This window comes from Aspergillus affinis (assembly GCF_023601865.1).
Source record: "Aspergillus affinis strain CMG 70 chromosome Unknown NODE_72_length_178902_cov_89_458247, whole genome shotgun sequence".
Taxonomy (NCBI): domain Eukaryota; kingdom Fungi; phylum Ascomycota; class Eurotiomycetes; order Eurotiales; family Aspergillaceae; genus Aspergillus; species Aspergillus affinis.
In genome coordinates this window covers 133,615-159,018 of record NW_026515853.1, presented here as the reverse complement: position 1 = coordinate 159,018, position 25,404 = coordinate 133,615, and the positions used below count along the sequence as shown (strand labels likewise).

Below are 25,404 nucleotides of genomic sequence, written 5' to 3'. Positions count from 1 at the left end.
ATGAAGATGATAGAGAGGATTGATTCCATGCCACCAATCTGGCTGGTTCAAGGAAGGGAGGATTCTGTGGTATGTTCCCATTTTCCTTCTTGATTGGTACACGCCGCATTATTTACCGTCCATTTCGCGGGGTTTTCTATTTCTTACCGAGCTTTGCGGTTGGGCTGGGCCGGGCTGGAATTTCTATTGGGGTCTAAATATGCTGACAGGAGCTCAATAGGTTCCACCAATGTGTGCTACAGGTTTTGTGGATCAGTTAAAGGTGATATTGCCAGATGTGCCGGTCTTGCTAAGCCTCCAAAAAGGCGATCATGGATTCGAAGTTATGCATACCGTTGAGGATGAATGGGTTAAAGAAGGACTGGAGTTCATGGGAAAATATTGGCCTTGATATGCGCATCGCTTCTATCTATTCTAAGACTTTCTTGTTAATTAAAGATCTTCCAGGAAGAGCAGATAATAATTTCAATTTGTTACATTCTCATCTTCTTTGCAGCCAACTATTCCAACTGAGACCTTATTTCGCCCGATCAAATACGTCCACTACTCCCGTGGAATCAGCCCGATCTGCACACCCCCAAAAATGCTGGCTGAAACGCGAACCGACTCCTTGTACCGCGTGAAGTCACGTTGCTCCACTGCCTTGAAGGTTTGCACCAGACGCACAATCGTATATCCCGCTTCCGTCAAGGCATACTGTTGTCCCAGACAGATACGCGGCCCTCCATTGAATGGGATATATGCCCACCCGGGGCGGAAGGTGGGCTCGCCCCATCGCTCGGGTCGAAATTCATGAGCGTCGGGGCCGTAGATGTCCGATCGGCGGTGGAGTACGTATGTGGGGAATGAGATTCTGGTTTTTTTGACGAGGTCATTAGTCACTGGAAGGAATCTGGAGCTGTTGGGACCACGTACTTCTGCCCCCTAGGGATGAAAATGGGGGATTTATGATCGGGTCCACCTCCAACTGGAAGAATTGTGTCACGCACTGCAACGCGGCTGTTGATGGGGGCGACTGGATGTACACGGAGAGCTGGTGTATCATTGTTTCAGCAACAGTATTATCCTTTGAGGGTAGGGATAACTTACTCTCGTTCATGACGTAGCGCAGATAGGTAAGTTTCTTCAGCTCCTCATAGGTTGGCGGATTTCCATTCAATTCTCCAATCTCGGCATCCAGCTTCGTCCAAACATCTTTGTGACGAGCAAGTAAATAGAACACAGTGGCAAGTAGGCTGGCGGTCGTATCGCGACCGGCTTGCATGACATTAAGTGTTTCCGAGCGCAGGCGCTGAGGGTCTGAAACGGATTCCATCAAGCTGTCCAGGAAGATGTACTGATTAGGCTTTCCCTGTGCATGACGAGCAGCCGCCTTGGCAATCACCTTGTCAACAAAATTATGAACGGTCTTGCAAGCCTTTGTGAAGTCCCGGTTGCAGTACAAGAACAGATATGGGCCATAGTGTAGTCGACGGACGGTTTCTGCGCTGGCATAATCAAAAGCGGCACCGAACTTGGCCTCTTCAGAATCTTCGGCGGCTTCAAAGGCGCGAACTGACTCCCCAAACAGGAATTCGGAAGACGCGTCAACTAATATATCGTGAGCTCGTAGTGTCATTTAAGTATTGAAACGATATTGAAACGATGTTGATACTTACATGCTAGCTTGAAGAACATGTCTTGAATGTCAATAGTACTTCCGTCTTTCGGCATATGCGAGATCATTTCCTGAACATGTCGTTCCAAGTTGGAAAAATCGGTATACAATGCCTTGCCCATGTTCGGTCGAACCAACGCGCGAGAATGCTCCCAATCCTTGCCATCAGTGGTGAAGACGCCCTTGCCCATCAATGGGCCCAGAGCCACTTGTCTGAAGCCAAGAGAATAATCCTCAAATCGAGTGGCCTGAAGGGTCTTGATGTTCTCGGGCTCTGAAGTATTGATGATCCGGCCACCTATGGTGTGCGTCTGAAAAGTGTAGCCTCCAGCAATGTGTCTCTTCTGAATGAGTTCTAGACCTCGATGCTCCTTGAATGCTCGCATGGTTTCCTTGTCATAATTCCCTCCCTCTGGAGAGAGAAAGTCGGCTAGTATGATAGGGTCTTTGGTACCGTACTTTGAAGCATAGTAGCAATTGGTCTTCCATCTTTTGATCCGGTGCGCAATATGCCGGGTCGCGAGTAGTAAGGCTGCAACGAGCACAAAATATAACCACATGGTGTTTTATTTTTGTTCTCTTTCTGCTATCATCGGAATCGTAGGTAGTTAGTATCTCAAGCAGAATGACTTTTAGACGTGGGTAGACTTCAATCACAGAACCATGCTGTCAAGGGCTTAGGTCAAGGTTGAAATGACCAGAAAGATAAGACACAAATGCCTCAATCTAACAACGCAAATTTCAGTCATTGTATTACAATGCTATGAGACATTGTCGCAATTTCATTCACTGACTCGCCACTGCTGATGTCAGATAGCCCCAGCGTGATGTTGACAACCCTTGCTTGCTTCCCATGCGTGCCGTGCTAACCGGCCTGTACTCCAGAATCTGTATACCGTAGCACAGATACTGTAGCACAAAGCTCGTTTAACTCCTCACATATCTCACAGTGGATGTCATGCATCCAACAGGCAACAAGCCTTTGCCCATGTGGCGGAGCTAGTGTTGATTGTCTTACTCCGTAGTTGGAAGGATTCACCAGGAATTCCATGGTGCAACTCGAGGCGGACCCACTTGGCGGACCGACCCGCTGTAGGCTGAATTGAAATAATACCGTATGTCCGTATGCTGTTTTTTTTCTTTTCTTTTTTCTGCCGGCAATACAGAAAGGGCCGGATTGCAATGCCCGTGTTACGGTGCCTATGTCTGACCCAGTGTTCGGATCTCCCCTTCTTACGGCTCATTCTCGGTCTCTTCTCTACTCCCTAGTCCCTCACACTCGTTAATCCCATCAATTTCATTCCGAAGAACAATCATTGGCCATCATTTCGTCTTTAGTTTTATTTTCTTCTCACCATCGTATGTCATCTCTTTCTTTCGATTCCCTCACAATCGCCATCGTCTGGCCTGGATAATCAACTCGGGTTCATCCATATTTATAAATTATCCAGTACCATGGCTGAGAAGGCAACCGGCGTTTCTCCCAACGACAAACCTACACCCCAAGCACAGAATGTATCGGATCCGAATCTAGTAAGTACCTGCTCCTACCGTGCCAAGTCTGTCCCCAAATCAATTAAACATGTATAGGTAACATGGGATGGTCCCGACGACCCAGAGAACCCCAAAAATTGGCCGCAAAGTCGAAAATGGACGACGATTCTTCCCATGTCCTTGTTCAACTTCCTCTCCTCGATCAGTTCCGCCACCATGGCCCCGGCATTGACGGCCATTCAAGAGGATCTCAACTTCTCCTCAAGCCTCCTGGCGGTATTGTCTCTGTCGGCATTTTTATTAGGGACGGCTTTCATACCGTTATTCACAGCCCCGTTGTCGGAGGTGTTTGGTCGATCTTTAATTCTTCAGTCCGCGAATATCTTTTACATTGTGTTCAACACGCTCTGTGGGGTGTCGCGGACTCCGACTCAGCTTATTGTGTTTCGCTTTTTCGCGGGCTTGGGTGGAGCTGGGCCTTTCGCGGTATGTTTTCTTTCCGTGCACAAGTTCTCGTTCATGGTACGCGATTCTAGATTTCTAATTTTATGTTTTCTATTAGATTGGTAGTGGCATCAACGCCGACCTATTCACTCCTCGTGAACGAGGCCAAGCTCTTGCGGTATACACATTGGCCCCCCTGGCGGGCGTCGCGATTGGTCCGATAGCAGGCGGCTTTCTCGTTCAATACACATCATGGCGCTGGTGCTTCTATGTTGTGTCGATTGCCGGCGGTGCCATTCAAATATTCTGTCTGCCATTTTTCCGAGAGACCTATGCGCCTATTCTTCTTCAAAAGCGCTGCAGACGCCTGCGGAAGAGCACCGGGAATCTCAATCTCTACACCGAGCACGATACAATTTCACTTGCGAAGCTCCTTAGCACTAGTATTGTCAGACCATTTAAACTACTCGCCACCCAGCCGGTCGTGCAAGTCTGGAGTTTATACTGCGCATACCTCTACGGGATTCTCTATCTCCTGATCGCAAGTTTCCCTGACGTTTGGTCGGACGTCTACGGCGAGTCTGTGTCTATTGGATCACTAAACTATATTTCCATGTTTATTGGAATGGGAATCGCTTCTCAGATCGGAACACGACTAGCCGACCGGTATTATAGGAAACTTTGCGATAAAAACGGGGGTCAGGGACTTCCGGAGTTCCGTCTGCCCGTTCTTATTCTTGGGGCTTTCATCGTACCCGTTGGATTGTTCTGGTATGGCTGGAGTGCCAGATCGAATGTCCATTGGATCATGCCGTGAGTATACCGTCCGCACCAAGCCTGGTCAGTACACGGAGGGCTTATCGCTAATCTTCTGTTCCAGAAATATCGGCGCGGCAATCTACAGTGCCGGGACCATCCTGGAAATTCTTTGTGTCATGGGCTACATCATTGACACCTATCAAAAATACGCCGCAAGTGCCATGGCCGCCATCATTGTCCTACGGAGCATTCTTGCTTTTGCCTTGCCTTTGGCAGCTCCTAGCCTGTAAGTTCATTACTTTAGTGAACGCCCGGAACGACTCCTCCCTTCCACCCCTAGAAGAACACAAAACTAATCCTGTCTCAGTTACGGTAATCTGGGGAATGGATGGGGCAACACGCTGCTGGCATTGATAGCCACGTTTATCGGCATACCCTGTACCGTTTTACTCAGATATTACGGTCCGGCTCTCAGGAGACGAAGTCCGTATGCTAGAGACGACTAATTGAATAACAAATAATTCTATATAAACGATTCCCATGAGCTCAAGTCATTTGATCCAATTCAACCTAATTATCGACAATGTCTTAGATGAACCTATGTCCGTTGGCTTTCATTACTCCGGGCTATCGCGTTTTTAATTCAATTTCTTTTTTTAGACCGTCTGTTAGCATTTAAATCTTCTCTTCTTTGAGTTTGTCATTCGGCCAAACTTCCCCGCCCGTTGAAATTGTTTGTCTGTTTCACACTTCATTCTGGACACAATGTCCCACGACGCAAGCTTAACCAAATGACTCATGTAACACCTTCAATACCAACAAAATTCAATATACAATTCATTATCAACCCCTCAAAACACCCCGAATTACCTCCGCCAGCCGAAAGATACCCTCCGCAATATCCGCTTCATCCACGCACATATAACAAAGCCTCAGCTGCCGACGAAGAAGATCTGGAATGTCATTCCCCGGCACAGCAAAAACTGTCGCATTTGGAAGAATGAGATTTGCACGCGCCCTTGCCTCCTCGCATACTTTCCAACTACTCAACGATGCAGGAAGAGTAAGCCAAACAAAATATCCGCCGGCAGGCTTTGTCTCTCCATCTGGTTGAAATGGCACCCCCAGTGGTACGAGATGATCTTTGATGGCCGATACGATAGCGTTGAATCGTCGTGTACAGGCGGGAATTAAAGCTTTCTCGATATGATCTGCCAAGGACCCGTTTTGGACGATTTGGTTGATGAATGTTGAGATTAGTTGGGATGGTGCACCGCCGGAGATATTTGAACCACTGTCTCAGTTAGTCTGAGTCATTCGATTCACGAATATGCCGAGACAAAGACTGCCTACCATTGCGAAAGCCCATACATCAAAGGGCCTGGTCCGTCCGCCCATCCGACGCGACACCCGGGTCCGACAAGTTTACTGAACGATCCGTTGCTGAGAGCGTTTCCGAATCGGTCTTGTAACCCGCCATCTAGCGTTCTGTCAATATCGACAATCCGCTGCGGTGGGACTGCTGCAGTCGAGGATGTTGTTCCAGTTATATGTAAAAAGTCATAGACGTCGTCGCTAACGATCAGTGCGTCGTGTTTGCGCGCTACTCGGACGAGCTCCTCTCTTCGAGACAACGACATTGTAATGCCTGTGGGGTTAGCGAATGTCGGCACGCAGTATATGATGTGCTTATATATCTTCCGATATGGCAATGCTGGTTTTATTGGCGTCTACTCCAAGTCAGTATCTTTCAACCAAACAAGTCACAAGGGTCTATATACCTGACACAATCGGTCCAACGTCGCCGGATCCGACCCCATCCGCGATATCGCCTCATCGAGAGCCCCAGCATCCATTCCGTCTGCATCTTCCGGAATGGCTTTCAGCAATCCATGAAATCCGGCATCTTCAAACACTTCAAACACCAAATGATAAGTTGGTTGAGGCAGCCATATAGCTCTGGTTTGCACCGGGTCTGTAAAAACCTGCAACAAGCACGCCAGGTTTTGGCTTGCTCCACCGGTGATGCAAATTCGCTCGGTATCGATTGACTGCGGTAGTCGATATACACTTGTGAGCCATCTGGCGATGCTCTCCCTGAGTGGCAAATAGCCCTCCTCTGGGCCGTAGTCGCATCCCGGACCGGAGATGGTTGGATCGGATAACGCAGCGGAGGCCGCCTGTTTGAGGAGCTCGGTTGGAATCAGGGTTGGGGCTGGGGAGCCCCGGAAGAAGTTGATCTGTTTTCTCTCCAACATATTCTGAACTATCTTTAGTTATGTCCAAAAGATATGGTGGGGTGACGGGGTGCTTTATGTTGTGTTCTTGCTGGAGGGAGAAGTGGACCTTGGTTCCCATGCCCGAAATGGTAAAGTATGCGACCGGGCCATTCATATCTGCTAAGCCAACTAACTATACAACTTTTGAATTCTATCTCTACTAAAATCGCAAATCCCAGCCGATCTGAGGTCCCAACCGCGGCAATTCCTCGGCCACCGTCTGCACGTCCTTATCGCCTCGTCCACTCAAGCACAGCACGACATCTTTCCCCTTGCCCAGCTGACGCGCAACCTGAACCACTCCCCAGACCGCATGCGAGGACTCCAACGCTGGGATAATACCCTCCAGCTGAGACAACAGCCGGAACCCCTCAAACGCATTAGCATCCGTCGCAGCCATGAACGTCGCCCTATTCGCATACTTCCAGCTCGCCAATTCAGGTCCAACGCCAGGATAATCCAATCCCGCGGACACCGAATGCGTCTCAGAGATCTGCCCATGTTCGTTCTGAAGCACATACGTCTTCACGCCGTGCAGAACACCAATCGTGCCATTATTCAACGTCGAAGAATGTTTCTCCTTGCCATCCCCGCCCGCCTCGACGCCAAATAACTCAACCGACGGGTCGTCGGAGAAAGGGTAGAACATGCCCGCAGCGTTCGATCCGCCACCGACACACGCGACCAGCGCATCAGGCAGCTTTCCAATCTCCCGGCTCAACTGCTCTCTCGTCTCCTTGCCGATCACCGACTGGAAGGTTCTCACCATCGTCGGGAACGGGTGCGGCCCGATCGGCGACCCGATGATGTAGTGCGTTGTATCTAGCCGGACGATCCACGCCCGGAACGCCTCGTTGACAGCGTCGCGGAGGGTGCGCGATCCTGCCTCCACGGGGATCACCTCGCCGCCGAGCAAGCGGATCCGGAAGACATTGAGCGCCTGTCGTCGGACATCCTCAGCGCCCATGTAAATCGTACATTTCATGCCTAGCTTCGCGCAGACCGTGGCCGTTGCAACGCCGTGCTGCCCTGCCCCGGTCTCCGCGATGATCTCCGTCTTGCCCAGTCGACGAGCGACGAGGATCTGGCCGATCGCGTTGTTAATCTTGTGTGAGCCTGTATGATTCAGATCTTCCCGCTTCAGCCAAATATTCGCTCCCCCGGCGTAGTCGCTCAACCGGTTCGCGAGATGTAGACTCGACGGCCGCCCCATGAAGGGATAGAATGCGCGGTATTCTTCCCAGAAGGCCGGATCGTTGACGGCGTCGTTAAACCCGGCTTCGAGCTCGCTGATACATTTCGTCAACGCCTCAGGAATATATTGGCCGCCGAAATCGCCGAAACGGCCCGCCGTGTCGGTGATGGGGGTTTCGTCTTGTGCGCTCTCCTGAGTGGCTGTTGGGGTCTTGAACTCTGGGATTTGGGCAGTCGCATTCGATCTCGAAACATTCCGTCCGGTGATTCCCGAACAATACTCCTGGATGAGCTGCGCTCCTTGTCCAGCGGGCGCGTTCGAGAGTTGCGTTATGATCTCGCTGCCGATGACAGCGCCGTCGGCGATGGACGTGACGCTTTGGAAGTGCTCGCGCGTACTGATCCCGAATCCGACAGCGATGGGGACGTTTCCTGACAGATCCTTTACCTTCTGCATCAACTCGGGTAAGTTCGTGCTCAATGATCCCGTGGCGCCCGTGACGCCCATTCTCGAGACTAGGTAGATGAACGAGTCCGCGATGGAGCAGAGCGTTCTCATTCTCGGCTCAGGCGTAGACGGTGCGATCAGAGGAACATATGACAGGCTTTATTTTAATCAACCGACGTCAGCCCATCACCGATCCAGAATCTCAGGAGCGAAGTGAAAAAGGTAAGCAAGACTCACCCAGCTCCCGCACAACTATTCCGGAACCGAACCGCCTCCTCAGGCGGCAAATCCACAATAATGAACCCGCTGACGCCAGCATCGCGACAATGCTGCAGTAGTTTCGCTTCCCCGTACTTCAGAATCGGATTGAAATATCCCATAAAGAGAACCGGAGTTCGAAGGCCTTTCGCCCGCGCATCTTTCACCATCTGCAACATAGACGAGACCGTGACGCCATTATCCAAAGCCTGGAGGTTGGACCTTTGGATCGTAGGCCCGTCAGCAATGGGATCTGTGAACGGGAGACCGAGTTCGATGATATCTATCTCGGTTGATCAGCGACCCAATTCCATGCACGCGACCGGGAAAAAAAAAAGAAATTGAGTGAAACGAACCAGCGCCTCCAGCCTCCATGCCTAACATGATATCTACTGTTTCGTGGGCGGTTGGGAACCCGGCCGTGACGTAGGTCACTAGGGCCGGGCGACCGTCTGCCTTGCATTGCGCAAAGGTATTCTTAATATGTTCCATGGTGAATTGGTAAGGAGAAGAAGATAGTCAAACCTGGTAATCGATGATTTTTATATCCCAGCATAAGGGCCGAGACGGATAGACCCCCGAACGCCGAAGACCGAAGGCGTATGAGTCACAACGTACCGGCCGCCGGTTGTTAAGGCCAGATTGGAATATCGACGCTACACGACAGAGGGTTTGCAAAGGAGCCAGTAATTGCTCTCAATTGGGATTTAGAAAATGTTGATTAACTTGATCTTTCTCAGCGTGCGGGAGGCCTACGTCGCTACCTGTGACTGATTTAATTGAGATTTGGCCCCTTTCGTCTGTCATTTCCGCTAGTTGCTGCATTTGTGGACTTCCTAGATCATTATAAAAAAGAGGTTAATTTCTCACTACCGAATGTTATTAACCAAAATCTCACACACACATCCTCCCATTCTCTCCCCATCCACCTCCCCATCTCGTATAGGAACTGTACACTAAACCCCTCTTAACAACGCCTCCGCATCACTCTTCGCCTCCGGCCCCAACCTCTCAACCTCCCTAATCAAATCTTCATGCCCCCGACTCCTCGGCTTAATAGTGACCTCAAACGGCGCCGGATGGCTAATCACACCGGGCAAGAACTCCGCCTTCACAGGGATCTCTTTTCCATTTTTCACCGGCTTCGTGATATTCAAACTCGCGACCGCCTGCGCAATCGTGAGATAGATATCCGCGTTGGCAAGGACCCGACCGGGACAAATCCGGCGTCCGAAACCGAATGCGAAAATGTTGGGGTCTCGTTCTGGTGTGTGGCCTTTTTCTGAGAGGAAGCGCTCGGGTTTGAAGGTCATTGGGTCGTGGTAGATGGATGGGTCGTGCATGAAGCCCCTATCAACAAACAGACAGGTATGGATTAGCAAGGGACTCCAGTGGATAGGTAAGATGGGTTCTCCGCACCAGATATTCGGAATCATAATTGCTCCTTTCGGGATGCGATATCCCTCGTAAATATCCTCTTCGCTGGACTTATGAACGAATCCGACCGGTGCGATGGGATGCCAGCGCAGAATCTCCTGCGCCATGGCGTTGATGTACGGCAGGTTCTCGCGGTCTTGGAATCCGGGCAATCGAGACGTTCCTACCACGCGGTCGATCTCCTCTTGTGCTCGTCTTTGCACTGCAGGGTAGAGGGCCATTGCGAGGAAGAAACAGGCGATTGAGGACACGGTCTAATATTGGCGGTATTGAGTTAGTGATGCTCATAGTTACAGTCCAGGGTGTTTTCTGGGACGATGGGATCAGTTGGGAGTAGGTCACTCACGGCATCAGCGCCTCCAGCATACAGCGACACAGCAGACCACTTCAACACCATCTCATCTTCTGACCCCGGTTCGATATGTTCTTTGTTGAGACTACTCGACACGAAGTTGGGCGTGTCCTTCTTCTGTGCCATTTGTCGCTTGACGAAATAATACGGCAGATCGCGCAGTCGGGCGACGCTGTTTCGGTATTCCTCGGCTGTCTTGTGGAATCCGCCGCCTGGGAGCCAACTGGGGAAATGTTTGACTGTGATTGTTGTCAGTTATCTTTGGAGTCACGGAGGAAACATCCCCGGATACATACAAGCTGGAACAAGATTCACAAGCCATCCATGCGGAACCACGACATCGCAGAATTCAGCCATGCCTTTTTCCACCAAGTCAACAAGGGGATCACGGCCCTTCGGTTCCACATTATATCCGTATCCGATCTTCAGAATTGATGCGCCAGTTTGTCTGCACGATTCCCACACATCAGCCTAACCCATTCCCCGAGAAGAGGGCATAGAAACAAAGCCGGAACTAACTTCCGAATAAACTCCATCAACTGATCCGGCGTCTGGACCACCCGCAACAGAAACCGTCGAACCTCAAGATCCAGGATATCGTTGAATCGCGCAACAGCGGCCGTGGTACCCAGCTCTCGATGCAGGGCCTTGCGATGCGTTCGGAACAGGGGCGTACATTGCAGCAAACTCACCGCTTGACCCCAGCCAGATCTGGATATGTTAGAAAATGATAGATCAAAGAGCGGAAGAGGGCCGTACAGTTCCGCCATGGGGAATTCCGGTCTGGCTGAGTGGATTGCGGAGCGCTTTTCGAAGAGCGTGACCGCTGCGTCGGCATCGTTGATGATCATTAGTGTTTGGCCGAAGATATTGAGAGAAGTGATCGGTCCTAGGCGTGTGGGTGAGTACGTGTGTTGTGCGTGCGGACACTCAGAGCGAGGAAATGTCCTGTACCGTAGAGATCCTTGTATTTCCACCAATGTAACCATTCATGAGATCCTGATGGTGGGAGGTCATGGAGATTGCCAACGATGAGTTTCCCGGGAGGCCCGGGCGGGAGGGGAGCAGTCGAGCCTTTTCGTCCGAACAGGGACTTGAGAAGAAATAGACATAAGACTCCCACCGCAGAGTACACTATCACGGACATGGTAGACAAACAGGTAGTGGAAAGGCACTGATTTTATGAAATGAAGGCGTCAGTAAAGCGGATTCGGGACCAGCGGGGATCTTGCGAATAAATATGCCCTGGGTAAGGATTTCTACTAAAACGACGATGACTTCACCCCGACTGCAGAAGAAACGCCAGCCCAGATATACACCCTGCGTAAGCTGAACAGCGTGTAGTCAGTGCACAGCACAGAGCAGATTCATCACATTGCCTAGCAAATACAGATCACATGGTTGGTCTAGAGCATGGGTAGGCAGAAGTTTAACAACAAAACTATTATCTTATTAATAATACGATCTCAACCATTCATCAAGTGTTAAACTCGGAAGCAAGCGCAATAACTATCCAGATGATAGAAAAGGTGATCTCATCGACTCGCAATGTTGCATCGAACCACTGCAATGGAGGGCACACGAGCAGAGGCGCAGATCCTAGATGGATGCCCTGGACAGGGTCGATACGAGATCTGTCACAAACTAACAATCTTATTGGCCACAGGCGAGCGCCATGACTCGAACAAAGTCATTCTCCGCAAGCCGGAATTTGCATCCTGTCATCAGTGCAGTAGCGCATCCTTTGGCTCCGATCACTGCGTTCCCCGGGGGCGTTCTTACTGGGAGGAATGCGGGCGCATTGAAGCTTGCTTTCTTGGCTGTCATTGGGGATTTGAAGTGACTGGAAAGCTATTGGGTGGTGCTTCTAGGAATAACCTGGGTTCCTTCAAATAAGCATGCTGACGGTGTGACAGTGCATATTGTTCTAGCCTATCTGGTCCCAACACTGTTCATGTGGGCTGAACCGCGCCACGTTCTGAATGGCAGATGGCAAAGCAATATATTCCATTGAAAAGAGGAGATATATATTGAAGTGCTAGAAGACATCTTGGTCACATGGCTAAGCCTTCCCCAAAGTGCTCAAGAACCTTGAGCCAAAATTCGGGGAAACCATCCGTCCCTAAACAAGCGCCGCATGCTGTGCCTCTTCGACAACACTATGTCACACCTTTCACCGGACTTCTGAACGAAAATACGAGTATATTCAATAACATATCCCCATTACGAGAAATGCCCATATAAATCTTCATCCGGATCAGGCTCCGCCTTATACCCCAACTTCGCACACAACGCCACCAACGCCTTCTCATCCTCCGCATAACAATCAGGCCGCGCCCGCCCTCCACCTTCACGATATATCATTTCCTCCATGTACGGACTAGGTCCAAACCCATCACAAAACACCATGTATCTATCCTTCGCCAAACTCAGCTTGATATGCTGCTCCTGTTCGAACGGAGGGCTTCCTTCATCCCACCAAAACGGGCAGTGGCCGTACCGGAAATGTCTCAGATGCGGGAGCTTGTCGTTGAAGGCGTTGAAATAATCGTGCCAGCGCTTGTCATATGTCGCGTAATGTTTCTCTCCGAGACCGTCTTTGAACCCGAAGGAGGTTGGGTCCAGGTATGTTTTTTCTTTCGCGTAGATTGCGACTTCATAGAGGATTGGGCAGTCGTCTAGATACAGCTCCGTGAGTGTATCGGCGTGCGAGAGGATCCAGTCGAGTTGCGAGTCGTGGATGAAGGCGTGGTTACCGAGAGCGAGCGTTTTCAGTTGAGGGAAATGTAGCCCCGTCGGGTCGAATTTCGGGTAGAAGCCGTAGTAGTTGCTCGAGTAGAGGGTCAGATGTTGCAGGTTTGCCAATGTGGGCTGCAACCAGAAGGAAGGCAGCTCTGAGAAGAACAAGTGCGGTTCGTCATGCTATTCATACAGTCAGTCATGTTCTAGCTGAAACACTCAGAAAACATGCTAACATACTTCCAGATCATTCTCTCCGTTTCCTTCGCTATGTTCGTTCGTGATATTCAGGCGTAGTGTGTGAAGCCCTCTTAGCACTTCCTTGATATTCTCGACGAGCGCTTCGTCCGTCTGGTTGAGATTCTGGAGATCGCGAAGACCAAGCTCTTGGATAGGTCGGGGCAAGGAAGTCAATGATTCCATAAACGACTCCAGGACGCTCTCACGGAAGTCAGGTTCTTGTTGACAGTCGACATAGATCGATTCTATTGATCTCGGGCTATAACACTCGTGCTCAAAACGCAACACAGCCCCCTGGAGTCTAGGGAACTCCTTGAGCCGCTTGAAAAGGTTGCTATATCTTGTCGGAAGAAATAGCTCCTCGCCCTCGTCGTCATCATACTCTTCGATGTCAATTTCCTTGTCGCATGTCAGCACCCGATCAAAAGTTCCTCCAACGAGGTCAAAACTCACATTGTCCCAATCAGTGGTATCCAAATACACCTTCGTCACGCACGAAGCAAGGAACGGATCATTCAAGATCTTCTCGAATTTCTCACAACTTTCATCCGTCGGCACCACGCGGGCAGACTGGAACAGGTACTTCCTGCTAACATCGCTCAGCGACCGACCCACAAGCCTCAACTGGAGCAATTCCTCGCGATCGGCATAATAGACGATCCGATGCAGGATTTCATTCGGGAGCGATAAAAGTGCTGTCATCCTCCAATATTCTAGCTTGAGTTGAGCCGCAAAATCTGGATGTTCTGGTCCGTGGATTTTATATTGATATTCTCCTTCCAGGCCATCACGAACCGATCTTGGGAACAGGAAGGCAACAGACCCCCAGTAGCTCTGGCTAGCGCGTTGCCGACTGACTCGACGAGTCTAGCTGATACTGAACTGGGAATCGGGGCGAGCGCTAGAGGATCTATTGGGGAGCTGGGTCCGTTTTTTTTTTTGGCCCTTCCAGGATCCAGACGGTGGGTTTAGTGCAAGGCTGCGGCACCTTTGGATCCTAAGGCATCACTGTGTCGGGAGAGATGTTGTTCCGGCTCCGTTCCTTCTCCGGAGTTGATGCCTCAGGTTAGACCCATCGTCAGATCCACTTGTTCCGAGAACACTGAGAAATCGCCGGATAATCGCCGGGTCATCCACTGCGACAATCGGGGGGATGGGCTATGCGCTATGGTAGGGGTCATTATTGGCCGGAACAGCCGTCCTGTGGCCAGGATTGCCGCTAAATTCGAAGGGACGGAGGAGAGTTTAATTCCATCGCTATCCCCGATCCCGTTAACTCCATGTGTCACCAAGGAGGGGTATTTAAAGAGGGAGATAGCTAAACACCACGAAGGATTGATTGAATTATTTTCACGATTTCTCTCAAAAGGAATACCAATCAATTCATCTCCTACCTAAATTCACCACGAGAACAGTCCCAACATGGCCCCTCTCGTCTGGTTCATCACCGGTGGCTCCTCGGGCTTCGGATACCAACTCTCGCTCCACGCACTGGCCGCCGGACACAACGTCATCGCGACGGTACGAAACACCACCAAATCCGCCGACGCAGTCAACGGAATCGAGTCGCGAGGCGGAAAGGTCATCGAGCTGGACGTCACTAATGCCGAGACCGTCCCCGACGTGGTCAAGAAAGCAGAGAGCATCTACGGACGCGTCGACGTTCTCGTGAACAACGCTGGGTATTCGCTTCTCGGCGCAATTGAAGATATTAGGTATGTTATGTTTGTGTTCTCTGTCAGATCGCAATTCTGAGTCCCACACATCGCAACAAGCCCTGATACTGATAAATCCGATCCAGCGATGACGAAGCCCTCGCGCAATTCAACACCAACTTCCTCGGTCCCCTACGACTTATTCGCTCGTTCCTGCCGTCCCTACGCGCCCAGGGAAACGGAACAATTGTCAATGTCAGCAGTATCGCGGGCCAGAATGCCCTGCCGTCGTGCGGTCTGTACGCGTCGAGTAAATTCGCGCTCGAGGCGTTATCCGAATCGCTAGCTCAGGAAGTCGCGCCATTCAATATCTCCGTGTTGATCGTTGAGCCGGGCGGTTTCCGCACGAACTTCCTCTCCGCAGTGCAGAAGACTGAGACTTCGTTGTCGGAGCCCTATCGAGGAGGACCGGTGGATGAAATGCTTGGGAAGTTCGAGAGCGCGCAGGGGAAGCAGCCAGGCGATGCTGAGAAGGCAGCCGCGCGGATCTTTGGGGCTGTGACGGGTGAGGGCGTTGGTGGGGAATTGAAGGGGAGGGTTTTGAGACTGCCACTGGGACCGGATTGTGTGAACAGACTGGAAGTCAAGTTGAAGAGTGTTTCTGCTGATTTGGAAGCGTCGAGGGATGTGGCTATGAGTACGAATATCGATGAGTAAGGGGTAAGGGTATGTGAAGAAGAGAAGAGCAAGATATAGATGATGAACTAGACTAAGGATCACCGGACAGTGTTCCTAGAAGAACAGTATACAATTCTTATAGCAGAGCCCTTACTAGGACATTACAGTGAAGGAGAGATCATGGGATACCGAGTGCTGTTTACGAGTAGAATAACAATGGAACACCTCAAGCCTTGATACTTAAAACGCAACTCTAGTATCTTGAAATTGTCAGTACTTTTGAACGACGGACCATACACGCCATTCCATACCTCCCAAGAATATCTTGTCTCGCTAACCATCCCCAGAAGTGCCATACCCCCCCTAAAGGGTAGCCAGCGGAATACTAATATACAAGTTGAGAGACATCTCCAGACGGTGACCGTAAGACCTCTGCGACCACACAGCTATCCTGAAAACGCGCCTAGGCAGATGCCAAAGTTCTATCCGAACCTTGGTTCGCTTCCTTTTCTTTCAGCCCGTAATCCGTCTCCGAATCCGACCGCAATTTAATGCTCTTCTGCAAGAAGCAGAGCGGAAATGACAGCCCCGAAAAACCAATGGGCACCTGCCGTACCACCCGCAGGCTACGGACATAAACGTCGATAGCCTCGGCTCGCACCGGGGCTGGGAGAGCATTGATGGTCGCACTCGAAGCGTAAGAGTACGCATTACCCCCGGTAAGCATGTTGCGCACCGAGCTGTCGCTGATTGACGAGGAAAACTTGTCGAATTGGTTATTGAAGATGGCTGCCGGCACGGCAAGACCCCATATAATGCCGAAACTACGGACAAAGGCCCAGAGTGCCGTGGAAGTGGCCGTGTCTTTCTCCTCGAGCCCGGGGAGGAGGACGGGCATGATCACTCCCGCACCGAACGCAGCGACCATCTGCGTCAACGTCCAGGCTGCTGTGGAGGAGTGGGGACCTAGCACTGTGAATGTACCGAAGCCAATGGTGAGAAGGGCAAAACCCAAGATCTGGAGGATTTTGTAATTTCCTGTCTTGGAGGCACGGTTCTAATGGAGGGGCACGCCTTCTCGTGGATAACGAAGGCTGGACCCCATTGAACTGGTTTGTCATCAATGGCGATATGGAGCTAGTTGCAAAGTTTCTTGGTAAATTTTTGCACCTCGATGCCGATAACAGTGCTCGAGATACCATGCGATCAGGTCGGGCACGATGGCGGAACGAAGATTCAGGATATCTTCGGGCTTCTCAAGGGCTGAATCTCCATGCTTACTGCTCACGTGTCATCGTACTCCAACCCCCCAGAAACCTGGGTACGCTCGTCCAGGCCATTGGGCGAGTACATCGGCTCAGCCAGAAAGAGGAACAAAAGGCATGGATCTTATTCCAGAACCACACAATCGAGAGATGAGCGGAGTACTCGCTCATTCGTAAAGCACTACCGGGGTTAATTGCTGAGATTGGGGCTAGGATCGAGCAAGATATAGAGGCGGGTGCCGGAGAACAGGAAGGGGAAGGAATAAAAATGACCATGGCAGCTGACGAGCTATGCCGCATGCTTGGTCAATCGGAGTCCCGTCTTAAATACAGCAACCCCCATGATCTCGGAGATCCTCATTTTGGTGAATAGCAACGTATGGGTTCTGTTTCTACAACTGCCTCTGGAAGTGGTAAGACAATCTCTTTCCCTTTCACTTCAATCACTAACATTCGCATTTATATAGACCTTACCAGTACCGATATGTCTGATATCAAAGATGAAGACATGGTGCAAATGGGAGTGACTGACACTATGGCCTCCACTACTACTAGCCACTTTGCAGAAACGGACGCCTGTCAGGCAAATGTGCAGTGAAGAGGCCCATTTTGAAGCAACTTTCCGACATGGACAATCAGGATCAAGCCTAGGTGTGATCTCCATATTATTTTAATGAATTGGTTCTGATATCTCTTGGTTACTTGTCTTGCCACTCAGTGTACTGCTTCATTTCGAGGATTCTATCTGGCTCATTCTATTTCCTATCTTCTTTTATTGGGCACACCAACTTTCTGTCATTTGGCTCCGGGCTTCTGGGTTTTTTCTCTTTGATTCAGATATCAAAAGCATTTAACATGATATTTCTGGGGCTTATTATGTTAAGGTAGTTTATGTTCCCATTTACTTTATCTACTTCTCTCTTTCCGCATTGGGGGTTGACATAAAACTATGATTTACTCTGCCGCCTCAAATTGAAACTCTTCCAAACAAACTTTAGTCTAATAGAAAATCACATGTAGCAAGGGTATTCTCTTGAAGTCCCCGAGGTACAGTTGATAATTTAAAGCCGATCGAATGCAGTCAATGTTCTGATTGAGCCAGACCGAAGAGACAGTAACTCCAGAGAGCCGTACATTATTGAGCAGCCGGGTTAAGGTATGGCTGTGCGGATATATTGCGAGTATACAAGACCACAAACTATTTAGAATGGCAAAGCAACTATGAAGAGAGATGTCCAGCTACTCCCAAATTGGTGGTTGGAAATAATCAAAGCTTAAATTAATCTCATCTGAACTGCATTCACTTATCCCCTTTCAAATCCAGGAGGTAGACCACGCTTCCAAATTGCCTACTTGACCGCCACACCAAATTCACCAGGCTAGGCAATTTCAATACAAACCTTGCCGCGATGTTTTCCCGATTCCAAATATCCACATGCCTCTTTAACCGTTTCCAGCGTGAAAAGCTTGGGATCAACGACAGGGCGAAGTTTGTCCGGCGACGCTTCTATAGCACGACACATCTCCTCCATCTGAAGCCGATTACCAACCCAGACGCCGCGAGCAGTAAAAAGGTTGAGCCAACAGTCCAGCAAGCTCGGTATCTCCTTACCCTGCCCTCCAACAGCACCAACGACGCTGATCAGTCCATCGAGCTTGAGACTAGCAACGCTCTCCTTCATTGTCGCTCCACCCGCAACCTCCACGACGAGATCAACTCCAATTCCCCCAGTCAACTCCTTGGCCAACGAACCCCATTCAGGAACCTCACGATAATTGATCACTCGATCCACGCCCAGCGTCTCAAGAAACTTGACTTTCTCCGCTGTGCTTGTAGTAGCAATAACCCTCGCGCCAACCGCTTTCGCAAATCGAATCGCAAAGAGACTCACGCCACCAGTTCCCTGAGTAAGGACCCACTGCCCCGGCATGGGGCGTTTTCCCTCCAGCCCGAAGAGCGCATTCCATGCTGTTAATCCCGCGCAACTAAGCGTCGCGGCCTCCGTGAAGCTTAATCCCTCAGGCATAGCGACTAGTCCATCTTCATCGAACGCGCCGACGGAGCGTAGAGTGCCGTCGAGGGAGCCGCCAAGACCGGATTTCAGGGACCTGGCATTCATTGATCCAGCAATATGTTGCTGGTTGATTATAGTGACAACTTTGTCGCCGGGTTGGAATCGAGTAACGTGTTTGCCGACTGCGAGGACTGTGCCAGCCCCATCTGATCCGGGTACTACGCCTGGTTTAAGGTCGAAGGGGTATTTTCCTTGGATGATGAGAAGGTCTCGATACTTGGGTTTATATTAGCCTACTTTGCTGTGAGAGAAATGGTGTTGGAAAAGTGTGTACGTTAAGTGAGGCACCTTGAACTTTAGAAACCAATTAGTAACTTTATAGTCCTAAAGGCAGAATATTGAGTAACATACGCTTAACTAGAACCTGGCTGTCGCTAAGTTCAGGCACAGACTGTTCCGTGTATTCTAAGGATTCCAGCCCATTTCGACCTACGACAGTCCACTGTCTAGTTGTTGTTGGAATTGGGAATGGAAAAGTCATAGCGAGGGATTGGGAAGTGTGCTGCTTGTTTTGTAAATGAGACAAGCAATGTTTTGATATACTTTATATCCTAAAGACAGATATTTATAATGCGTAAGTTGACTGGTAGTGAATAGATTTGTGAGTATTGACGTTGATTTGTAACTGCTTTGAAATAACTACTTAACTAGTGAATGTATCCCGTAAGCAACCTCGTCACGTCATCAAGTTGGCTAGCCTCATAACCAAAAGTTCTATACAAGTAATATAGAATCAACCAGCAGTAATTTCCCAAGTTAGTGGAAAGTCCTATGAGCTGTTATAGGGATATACTATTCAAAAAAGTGTGTTTTGAAAAAAGATCCCTCGAGAACGACGGTACGGTACGGTACGGTACGTATAAGAGCGATATTGAAGAAAATAGTGGCCCATGAGTTTCCCCTCGAGAATGATCGATGAATTTTCCGGGACATACCGCCCCCTGAGTGGAGGCGATGGTGAAGCAGTTCGATGAGAAAGATGAGGCATACATCACTCTGAGAATGAAGAGGACGACGGAGAAAATCATGGGATACCGCCGACCAAAAACATTTGAGAGTTGCCCGTAAAAAGGTTGAAAGCATGCCCTATGTAAGTTCAAACAGATTAGACTTTATACTCAACGGCACGCTTGCGCAATCACTGAAGGTGTCTCACGTATGTAGTCAAAAAGTAGGCGTTGGACATCCATGGGTAACTGTTACCAACGTGCAGGTCGGCCACAATGGTAGGAAGAGCAGTGGACGTGACAGTTCCTTCGAGAGCAGCCAGTAAGGAAGTCACAGACAGCGCAACGAAGACCAACCAAAAACGAAGATCACGGTTGAAGGTGAACTTTCGCGCATTGTCAGAGACCTCGGCTGGCGATGTAGGACCGTTCCTGGTATTCATCGCGTTGTGGTATTCATCGCGTTGTTCGGTAAATCGTAAGTCGGGGTGCGTTGTGAGAAAAAAAGTATGATCTTACAGAACCGAGGAAAAGTGATACAGAGTAGAAATTGTGAGAAACGCATCTTCGCGGTCTTTTGAAGCTGTTCGGAGACATTTTGCATAGTTGCAGACTCCGAGTCCGAAAGTCGCGATGCTTGCAAAATCTCCCCGAATCCGCTGCCTCAGGCACAAAAATCCAACTGGGGTCTTTCTGGTATAGTCTTCTAGTTCGAAATTGGTCACGGCGCTCCCAAACGTAGGCGAGGTTCATGAAGGGCGAAAGAATGTTCTGGTTGGGGTATTTCCGGAGGCCTTTCACGTCATATAAGTATACAACGAAAGGCTTCCAAATAATCAGCGCTAAGGCGATGAAAATGAGCAACGTAGTGAGCATAGCTTTTACTTCGAGTTCAGGCTATTGTGACTTGAAGAGAGTGATCGGGATTTCTAAGTATTGTTGATGTTGCAAGACCTCCCTTGGGGGAGGGTTTTATGTCAATTTCGTTCAGCTTCATAATGGGAGATCTATTTCACTGACTCTGCGAGGAAGACGCGAATTGAGTCGCAAGGACCATGACACTACATGCTGTAGACGGTTGTATCTTGTAGATGTTGCTGCGGAGAACCTCATAGGTATGTTATGAGCGGGCGACTTTTACCTCGGAATCCTTACTATTTTTGGTATGCAGAGAGCGGCTTCCGGCTCGGGATAATCACTCTTTTCGATCAGCCGAAAGGGGCTTCGACTCGGGAGCATTACTATTCTGGGCCAGCCGAGTTCCGCAGGGATCGTCAGCCTTACAACGCAGCCTGGATGTGCGGATTCCATTGTCATTGGTTACAGATAGTATGAAAAGGTGAAAATTACAGGGGCTAGAGTATTGCCATGACGTTCATGCTTGCAGTCTGAAGATGACGAAGATATGGTGATGACAGATTTCCGCCGATCGCTCACACGGCCCGGTCTGTTTTCCCCCACAGGTACCCCGCGGTCCTCTCATGCTTCCCCGACAATGTGCGGTTCTGCTCTGTTGAGAAATGGTAGGGCATTGTGAGCTGGATACATATAAGGTGCAGCTCCATCCAAAGCTGTTCATCATTCCCTTGATCACTCCAGATTTCCCACAGTTACTTGAGCACAATCCCATTCTGCACACACAATGATAGGCACTGCTACCACTCCCAGCTGGCTTGAACGCCTAGAGGATCAAGGTATGTCGGACTTGTTCCGAGAGTGATATTGATTCGAAAGCTCATTCTTTTCTGTCCAGTCAATGTCGATGTTGATTGGATGGATCCCGCCTTCATTCAAAGCCTCCCCATTACTCCCCATGACATGACCAGCAACCAGATCCATGTTCACGCGCAACTGGAGAACCCCATCAACAAGGAGTTGATTGCAGAAGTTACTCGTGAATACAAGGGTCGTGGCTGGCTGGCCATCTACACTCGCGTTGTAAAAAAGCCTTCGAGATAACAGATATGTCGTAACTTTTCTTTTATTTCATACTGACACGACTTTATTCACTTTAGGCCGTCTTGCTGTGCAAGAAATCGATTGATCTGATTTCCGGCCGCGTGTTGTTGCAGGTCTCCCCCTCCGAGGCGTACAATGGTGAGAAGGTCCTTGAACACGCCCGATTATATGCCAAGGAGTTCGAGTCGGTGAGCATCTCCAAGGATCGCTTCTGCATCAAGATCCCCAGCACAGGTCCTGCATTGAGCGTTTGCCCAACCTTGCAAGCCGAAGGTATCCAAACACTGGGAACCGCTTGCTTCTCGCTCGCACAAGCCATTGCGGCTAGTCAGGCCGGTTGCTTGTTTATCAGTCCCTACTTTAATGGTATGATCCACTCAGTTCCTTTCTCTGCGCGGGTATTAATGTTGTTCTCTTTCCTTTTTAGAGATACGCGCGAACCTTGATCTCAGCCTCTGGCCCAACGTGGAGGACCCTGCCTCGCAGCACCCTTTCTCAGCCCGTCTTATCCAGATGTTAGAGACATACCGTCGTCAGCATAAGGAAGCCGGCAAGAAGCAACCTCTCATCAAGAATGCAAAGTATGAACATCCCACGCCGGCTTACTTGTTCCAGAATCCGCTAACACTTCTCTCCAGCTTCATCAATGCCAAGGAAGCCCTCGCTCAGGGCGAGATCGGGGTCGACTCCGCCACCATCTCGAAGGAAGTCTTGGAAGAGCTCGTCAAGCTACCCTACGACGGCACCTGGCAGCCTGGTGAGGGCGGTGTCCCCAAGCCTCAGTACCCCGGTCACCAGAACACAGTGGCCACTCCGAAGCGTCTTCATCATCTGGCCAACATTGACCCGCTCGTCGCTTCTTGGGACGGCAAACTCGCTACCACAGATGTCGATTACCTAGCGAATAACGGTGCGGCTGTGGAGGATGCCATTAAGGCTGACCCTATCGCCACTACACGTCTGGGCGACGCTCTCCAACTATTCACTAAAGTGGAAACTGACAGCAAGGCCCTCATCGAGAAGGCTATCTTGGAAGTCTAAAGCATTTTCTCTCGTAACTCAAGGCCTTTTACATGCATTTGTCTTTGTTTAGTTAGAAGCCCGGGGAAATATACTATAGAGGTTCATGTTTCACTGTTCAATGGAGCGTAGATACGGTGCCTATTAGTCCACTATCAAAAGGCTGTAGTTCTTTGAGCCATTATTTACACTCGGGAGGTAAGTTCAAAGTGACAAGCACAGTTGGCTTTGTCCGTGTTAGACATGCGGCAATTTCCGTGGATAGAAATTCCTACTACCACAAAGCGAATTTCCTGGAACCACAGGTACGAATTGCCTAATCCAGACATGATATACATGGTTAACTTCAATCCAGATCCTGCGCCCGGCCGTTGAATCTTCAATCGCACCGACTAGAAAATACAGTTAACAGATTGACTGACCAAGATCCTTCAGTGCCATCGGCCCCAAAGCAAAGTTTGAATTGACTTCATCCAGGAACGAAGTTATGGAAACCTTGGTCAAACCCATTTTAGTCGAGTCTCTGATAACAAATACGGGAAGTTAGCGCGAGTTCAGGATGGTGATCGACACTCGGATCCTACCAAACCAAGGGAGAGCCAATGATATTTATTCCCGAGAACCATTGATCATCGGCGTGAGACGTACGGAACATGAGATTTAGGAACGTTATACCAGTTTCCCGAATGGGTAAGTATAGTCGGGGGGTGGAAGAGTCCGAGTCGGTGTTGTATATATACAGTCTACCTTCTCTGGCATGACTTTCAGCAATTGTCATTCAAACTCTCCGTTCCGGTTGGGTCCTGTTCTTTCTCCTCCCGTTGAGATCAATTCTCTCGGCCCGGAAATCATGCTCTCCCTTATTGCCCTCCCGGCATTTGCGCTCTTCGCTACAGTGCAAGGCATCCCATCCCATCAGCCCCATCTCCACAAACGATGTGGTCCTGTCCAAGAATTCTACGGCCAGCATCAAGGAGACTGGGATATCTACAATACAACCGACTGGCTGAATAACTGGTGGGACAGCAACACCGACCAGACTTCCAGCAACACGGCCGGATTCGCCGGAGCATTCGGACAATGGGCCATGGGAAACCCAGACTGGTCCTGCAGTGACAGTGGCTCCGATACCGACTGCGACCTGAATCTATGCGACAATCGAGTCCTGAATGATAAGGGTGATGACATTCGTCCTGCTTATTATGTTCTCGAGTCTGTTAATCGACTCCATACTTACTTCACTGGTCTTGGGGAGGCGTTCACGACGACCGCCCTTGGGGCTGCGCTGTCGAAGGATGAGTGGGCTTTGACGTTTTATAAGGATAAGGATGACAAGAGCGTCACGGCACTCAAAGAAGCGCTTAATGCTGTGACCACTATCGTTGGCATTGGGGTGACTCTTGCGGGCTTGGGTCCTGCGGTCGGTGGAGCGGTTGCTGGAGCTGGGTCTGCGCTACTTAGTGGCGGCATTGCGGCGGGTAATCTAGTGCTTGGGGATCAGTAAGTCGTCCATTGTTTTCTTTTGGAGTTATAATATATCCATGGTAGGAGCTAATCATGTGCATTATACAGCAAGGATGACACCTTCGAGAAATCAGCCGATCTCGGCAGCATCCTGGGCACCGTCGTCGTCGACTCCCTCAAGTCTTTCACAACAGCTAACAACGACCTCATGTCCGGAAAAGAGTATAACGAGGCCGATATCCGATCCTACCTTTCAGGAGGCGCCTTCCTCGACTACCCAGGGGTAGACAAGAACGCCGTGACCGACTCCATGACAGCCATGATGGTTGGAACAGCAATTAACCAGCTCTATCGGACACAGAAGATCTTCGTCATGGGCGGTGGAGCATGCGGTGATAACCAAGGCATTGGATCAGGACCCCAAGAAGCCCTCATCTGTCGTGATGATAAGGCTTGGTATCTATATTACTGGCAGGAGAACGACGTGGTTTCCACCACCGCACATCAATGGGGATGGGTGGCGTCACCACCGGGTGCGGATCAGCTAGGACAAGGTTCGTATAGCGGTGTCAGCGTTGAGGATATCATCAACTCATCCCTTGATGCGTTTAATGCCGCTGGGTTCGATTATAATGCCGACAAAGCAGCGGAACGAGCGTCCGATGCGATCTCGAACGCGTGGGCCAGTCCTGGTGAGAAGGGCGCTTCGTGGGAGGGTGTGTTTACTATTCCTGTCTGCGATGTTGGAGGCGCAGTGGATTCGGACTTTGAGATGAAGGAGTATATTCTGCAGCCTTATGGGCATGACATGCGTCCTGTTTGGTGCGGTGCGATCTGTGGAGGTGATCAACAGACAACTGAGAGTTTCATTAACGCTGCTAATATGGGTGGCTTTAAAAGCCCGAAGCATCTCTGTTCCGAGGATCCGGGTTATTGATATTACATGGAGATCTCGCGGGGGGATACCGTGTCTTTGCACTAGTAGATTGGCAGCAATCTTAAGGGGAAAATTGTATGCTGTGCAGTGCTTTGTATCGGAA

General features: G+C 50.0%; 10 protein-coding genes across 10 annotated transcripts; 4 read left to right on the top strand and 6 right to left on the bottom strand.

The window, feature by feature from the left end:
• Positions 1-543: 543 nt before the first annotated feature.
• On the bottom strand, positions 544-2,217 carry KD926_009864 (cytochrome P450; the record flags this gene model as incomplete). Its single annotated transcript, XM_053102355.1, has 4 exons — positions 544-853; positions 916-1,033; positions 1,090-1,590; positions 1,659-2,217. The coding sequence occupies 4 exons, from the start codon at positions 2,215-2,217 to the stop codon at positions 544-546; spliced, it is 1,488 nt and encodes a 495-aa protein (XP_052954211.1).
• An 895-nt stretch (positions 2,218-3,112) lies between these two features.
• Positions 3,113-4,860, top strand: KD926_009863 (putative MFS transporter; the record flags this gene model as incomplete). Its single annotated transcript, XM_053102354.1, has 5 exons — positions 3,113-3,190; positions 3,248-3,637; positions 3,714-4,408; positions 4,476-4,640; positions 4,722-4,860. The coding sequence occupies 5 exons, from the start codon at positions 3,113-3,115 to the stop codon at positions 4,858-4,860; spliced, it is 1,467 nt and encodes a 488-aa protein (XP_052954210.1).
• A 337-nt stretch (positions 4,861-5,197) lies between these two features.
• On the bottom strand, positions 5,198-6,612 carry KD926_009862 (aminotransferase-like domain-containing protein; the record flags this gene model as incomplete). Its single annotated transcript, XM_053102353.1, has 3 exons — positions 5,198-5,648; positions 5,708-6,002; positions 6,141-6,612. 3 exons carry the CDS (start codon positions 6,610-6,612, stop codon positions 5,198-5,200), a joined length of 1,218 nt encoding a protein of 405 aa, XP_052954209.1.
• Positions 6,613-6,793: 181 nt separating this feature from the next.
• Positions 6,794-9,025, bottom strand: KD926_009861 (tryptophan synthase beta chain; the record flags this gene model as incomplete). Its single annotated transcript, XM_053102351.1, has 3 exons — positions 6,794-8,432; positions 8,513-8,816; positions 8,890-9,025. 3 exons carry the CDS (start codon positions 9,023-9,025, stop codon positions 6,794-6,796), a joined length of 2,079 nt encoding a protein of 692 aa, XP_052954208.1.
• Positions 9,026-9,489: 464 nt separating this feature from the next.
• KD926_009860 (cytochrome P450) lies at positions 9,490-11,173 on the bottom strand (the record flags this gene model as incomplete). Its single annotated transcript, XM_053102350.1, has 5 exons — positions 9,490-10,224; positions 10,317-10,561; positions 10,619-10,770; positions 10,842-11,033; positions 11,082-11,173. The coding sequence occupies 5 exons, from the start codon at positions 11,171-11,173 to the stop codon at positions 9,490-9,492; spliced, it is 1,416 nt and encodes a 471-aa protein (XP_052954207.1).
• A 1,372-nt stretch (positions 11,174-12,545) lies between these two features.
• On the bottom strand, positions 12,546-14,003 carry KD926_009859 (uncharacterized protein; the record flags this gene model as incomplete). Its single annotated transcript, XM_053102349.1, has 2 exons — positions 12,546-13,244; positions 13,302-14,003. The coding sequence occupies 2 exons, from the start codon at positions 14,001-14,003 to the stop codon at positions 12,546-12,548; spliced, it is 1,401 nt and encodes a 466-aa protein (XP_052954206.1).
• A 720-nt stretch (positions 14,004-14,723) lies between these two features.
• KD926_009858 (putative short chain oxidoreductase/dehydrogenase) lies at positions 14,724-15,673 on the top strand (the record flags this gene model as incomplete). The annotated part of the gene is made up of 2 exons (XM_053102348.1): positions 14,724-15,016; positions 15,103-15,673. The coding sequence occupies 2 exons, from the start codon at positions 14,724-14,726 to the stop codon at positions 15,671-15,673; spliced, it is 864 nt and encodes a 287-aa protein (XP_052954205.1).
• Positions 15,674-16,097: 424 nt separating this feature from the next.
• Positions 16,098-20,364, bottom strand: KD926_009857 (uncharacterized protein; the record flags this gene model as incomplete). Its single annotated transcript, XM_053102347.1, has 4 exons — positions 16,098-16,691; positions 18,300-19,165; positions 19,326-19,403; positions 20,178-20,364. 4 exons carry the CDS (start codon positions 20,362-20,364, stop codon positions 16,098-16,100), a joined length of 1,725 nt encoding a protein of 574 aa, XP_052954204.1.
• A 1,199-nt stretch (positions 20,365-21,563) lies between these two features.
• Positions 21,564-22,921, top strand: KD926_009856 (uncharacterized protein; the record flags this gene model as incomplete). The annotated part of the gene is made up of 5 exons (XM_053102346.1): positions 21,564-21,615; positions 21,675-21,859; positions 21,937-22,246; positions 22,308-22,461; positions 22,519-22,921. The coding sequence occupies 5 exons, from the start codon at positions 21,564-21,566 to the stop codon at positions 22,919-22,921; spliced, it is 1,104 nt and encodes a 367-aa protein (XP_052954203.1).
• A 736-nt stretch (positions 22,922-23,657) lies between these two features.
• Positions 23,658-25,301, top strand: KD926_009855 (uncharacterized protein; the record flags this gene model as incomplete). The annotated part of the gene is made up of 2 exons (XM_053102345.1): positions 23,658-24,400; positions 24,473-25,301. 2 exons carry the CDS (start codon positions 23,658-23,660, stop codon positions 25,299-25,301), a joined length of 1,572 nt encoding a protein of 523 aa, XP_052954202.1.
• Positions 25,302-25,404: the final 103 nt, after the last annotated feature.